Source organism: Polyodon spathula, unplaced genomic scaffold (genome assembly GCF_017654505.1).
Source record: "Polyodon spathula isolate WHYD16114869_AA unplaced genomic scaffold, ASM1765450v1 scaffolds_479, whole genome shotgun sequence".
Taxonomy (NCBI): Eukaryota; Metazoa; Chordata; class Actinopteri; order Acipenseriformes; family Polyodontidae; genus Polyodon; species Polyodon spathula.
Genome location: NW_024471970.1, coordinates 1 through 3,999, shown reverse-complemented (window position 1 = coordinate 3,999; position 3,999 = coordinate 1). Strand labels below are relative to the sequence as shown.

The window sequence follows — 3,999 nt, the reverse complement described above, 5'->3', positions numbered from 1 at the left end:
GCAACATTAAATCTTAATTGGCACGGAACGACCACTTTGAAGTAGAAACTCACAAGTGACCCACATGACTGGCTTGCTCTTGATTTAAAGCAGGGGTCCCCAATCCTGGTCCTGGAGGGCTGGTCCCACCTCTTTTTTGCCCCAACTGTACCCTAAATTACTTAATTGTACCAGTTAAGTGCTTGTTAAGAGCTTAATTGGTACAATTAAGTAATTTAGGGTACAGTTGGGACAAAAAAGGGGTGGGACCAGGATTGAGGACCCCAGATTCAAACTCTTCCACCTCTGTTTTGGGGAGGGGGAAAAGGGGGTGATTTGATATGACATCATCAGGCACGCATTACAGTTCAGGGGTTATGTCTGCGCAGACTGGGCCAAAACTGTCTCAGGCCTGTGCTCAAGTGTAAACAGGTGGCTCAAATGATAATCTTCTAAGCTGATCGACTCTGAGCCAGGAAGTTGTAAGTGTAAACGTACTAACACTGTATTGGAATCTTTGGAAACGGAATTTAGACTATGATCAGGGCAGAAATTATTATTGTTATTATTATTATTATTTTGTTTAATAGACATAGTTTCACAATCAAAATATTTGACTTCCTGAGGTTAGATAGTATAAGATTTGTGCTAATTGTTTTATAATTAGGATTCCAGCTGTAATCTATGGCTGTTTCATAATACATGTGATTTTTTTTTTGATTTTTTTTTTTACATTTATCTTTTTATATAGATAAAGACAACTCTGACAATTGTTGAAGGAGAACGAGACCGATATAAGGCAATACTACTGGCTGAAGAAAATTCCAGACACCAACTGGAAGGTAGCTTGTATATTTGTTCATGCTGAATGTTTCTACTCTAAACCCATTCTAGAATAGTATTTAAATCCGGGCTGTTTTTCAGAGCAAATAAAAAAGCTGGAGCATGGTCATGCTTCTTTGAACAGCGAGAAGTCCCGTCTCGAAATTGAATTCAAGACCATGCAACAGAAACTGGACATCATGGATAAGTTGTACCAACAGAAAGAGAATGCACTCCAGCAGTGAGTATTCAAGCAGCTGTCTGCTGGTAAATTGCTGGGAGAGGACAGTGGTTCAATTCATTTCCTAACTGTTTCAAATTATATTTGACCCCCTTGAGGAATAGCCTTGATTTGTTTAAACTGCATCACAGTCGTTTAATACAGTAAATAGGGCCCTGTACGGTTTAACGTCAGCCTCAGTTTGTTACATTTAAAAAGGACTACAGACACTTAAACAGTATGTAATGGGATAACTACAGATTTGTATTATATTTGCAACACTTAAAAGGGAATGATAGGAGAATGTTTGCTTCTTTACAGAAAACTAACACAGGAAAAGTATGAGCGTTGTGAAAAGGAGCAGAAACTATCTGAAGTCGATAGCAAGGCTGTGCAAGCACGAGAGGAATTAAAGATTTACAAGCAAAGAATTCAAGAAGTCAGGGAGGAATTACAAAAAACAGACCGCTTTTATAAAATTCAGGTATGTTTGTTTCAGAAGGTGTGTTTTTTTTTGTTTGTTTAGTTTTTGCTTGAAAGTTGTACAGATCCAACTCGGGATACAATTCTATTATGTAGCTAAAATGGTCACTTTTTCTCCAATGTATTTCTGAGAAATACACATTTTTATTGGTAATCTGTAAAAGAAAAAAAAAAAAAATGCTAATTGTAATGAATTGTGGTTTACTTGCTTTTGACTTATTGCTTGCAATTTATCTACGTCTTTTTGACTGGCTTACCAATTTATTTTTTTCTTTTTCTTTTTTTAAGATTGCATCTCATGAAAAGAAAGCACATGAAAACTGGGTAAGTGTTAAATGCCATCCATATCTATTAAACACAAGTGCTTAATTTAGACAAACGCTATGACTAGAAATAATTGAAAAATACTTGAAAAAACGTTTGTAATTTCATTTTAATTAATATTTCTTAATGGTAAAATGGCGTAATACTAACCATTTTGACTTTATTTTCAACAGCTTAATGCACGAGCTGCTGAAAGGACTTTAGTGGAAGAGAAGAGAGAAACTTCAAACCTAAGACAAAAGTGAGTTGCATCCAAATTGAATTTTGGGAATTCTGTGTGTTTGTAATATCGTTTCACACTAAACGTAATACCCTAAAGCAGTGGTTCACAATCTATGGTCCACGGACCACTGGTGGCCCCCTTCAGTTGGTCCTTTGAAAGCTTACATAATTACTGAAAGGAAGCGGCAGCATAGTTTAGATCCCACTGCAAACCCAAAATGGTAGACCTTAAAAAGTCAGCTACAGAAGCAGGAAGAAAATGCATACATGGAGAATATATCCAAATTTAAAAAAAAGGTCAAAACTCTCCATCGTGTAGTTTTGGAGTGTCTAAAATGTATTCTTTACGAGGTAGTTTTCGTGCATTGTGCTCGTGTGCACTTCACACAGCAATTTGTAAAGTGAGGGATAACACATGACAGGGCGTGCGCTGCATCACATTGACTTAAGGCAGTATTTGGGTTGGAGGCATGAAGTGAAGCTGAGTGCCTTCAGCTAACAAAGCTGTTAATGCAACACAGCACACAATTCCTGGAGTGTGTTATCACGCTTATAAAACGGATACAATAAAAAAAAGGAAAGATTTGTTATATATCCTTCCACTTTGGAGGAAAGCAGTTCTTCCCAGTCAAGGTTCTATTTGTTATAAACATCAAACTGGAGGCTTTCAATGTTTCCATTTATTGTAATTAAAGTGAATGAAGCCTCCGTGCTGGTCTCAATCTCTGTGTGAACAGAGCTGACATAACCCATTAACCTTGTTAGTGACCAAGCATTTAAAAACGCCAGTCATGTATTTTTGTTGATAATGAAAAGATACAGAAAAGGAGGCAAAGGAAAAGTTGACTATTTCACATTACAAAAACACATTAATGGCATTTTTAAACACTTGATCACTAACAGGCTATCATTGCGGTTTATGCTGGCACTGTTTACGGAGCAATGAGACCAGTATGGAGGCTAACATAACACAATTTAATAGCCTACTCTAGACCAGCAGAATTACACACTGAAGCATAGAATCTTTTTTTTTTTTTTATTTTTTTTTCTCAGTAAATCTGTGTTATTAAAAGTAAAGTAAAAACTTTTTTTAAAAACCCCAATTTTAAAATAACTTTGCCCACAGAAACAGGCCCACCCAGCACATTAAAACAAAGGAAGGCAAACGGTTCTTTTAATATTAGTGATATTTTCCTGTGCGCTTATTTTTCAGTAAGCTATACGGTTTATTGTGTGGTCCGTCGAGATTTAAAAAATAAATAAATAAAATAATCATCCAGTGGTCCGCGAAGAATACGTTTGAAAACCACTGCCCTAGGGAGAGTGCCATCTGCTACCGTTCTTCACACCAGAGGAAAATCTTATCAAAGTAATTCATTGTGTATCGAGTAATCCTCAAAACAGAATGAATTGCTTTGTGATTTAAAACAAAAGTGTAATAGGTGTAAAATACCTCACTTCCTAGTCAATACCAAAAATTCATACCATAGCAAATACCTAGCATCTACTAAACTGATACTTGCATACATTTTGTCATAAAAAGCATACACTAACAGGGTTTTCAGAATATTGTAATTCACTAAATTTAGCTCTCCACATTGTGCTATTACAAATATCTAAAATATGTCACTGTGCTTGCTGTGGTGTATTTACTATTGAAAATAGCAGAATGAACATGCTGCAATTTGAACTTCGTAGTTTTGTTTTTCAGTAAAAAAAAAAAAATGTAACAGACAGGTCTTCTGATTACAATACATGCTGTCGGATCATAAAGTTGCAGTCCCCAATTCCACACACATTTTCAGCCAGTCTTGTATTGCAGGGGCCTTGATGCTCCAAAAGTCAATTTGTTGATCTTGTCTTGCTGTGAGCAGTGCTGAAATAAAGCTCTTTCATTGCACTAATGGAGTACTTTGTCAAACACTGCAAGCAGACCACTACTAGTCTAG

The 3,999-nt window shown here is 36.2% G+C and overlaps 1 protein-coding gene across 1 annotated transcript; it reads left to right on the top strand.

The window, feature by feature from the left end:
- Nucleotides 1-1,177: 1,177 nt before the first annotated feature.
- Nucleotides 1,178-2,100, top strand: LOC121308164 (transport and Golgi organization protein 1 homolog). Its single transcript, XM_041240442.1, has 3 exons — nucleotides 1,178-1,505; nucleotides 1,793-1,828; nucleotides 2,002-2,100. The coding sequence occupies exons 1-3, from the start codon at nucleotides 1,314-1,316 to the stop codon at nucleotides 2,071-2,073; spliced, it is 300 nt and encodes a 99-aa protein (XP_041096376.1). The 5' UTR covers nucleotides 1,178-1,313; the 3' UTR covers nucleotides 2,074-2,100.
- Nucleotides 2,101-3,999: the final 1,899 nt, after the last annotated feature.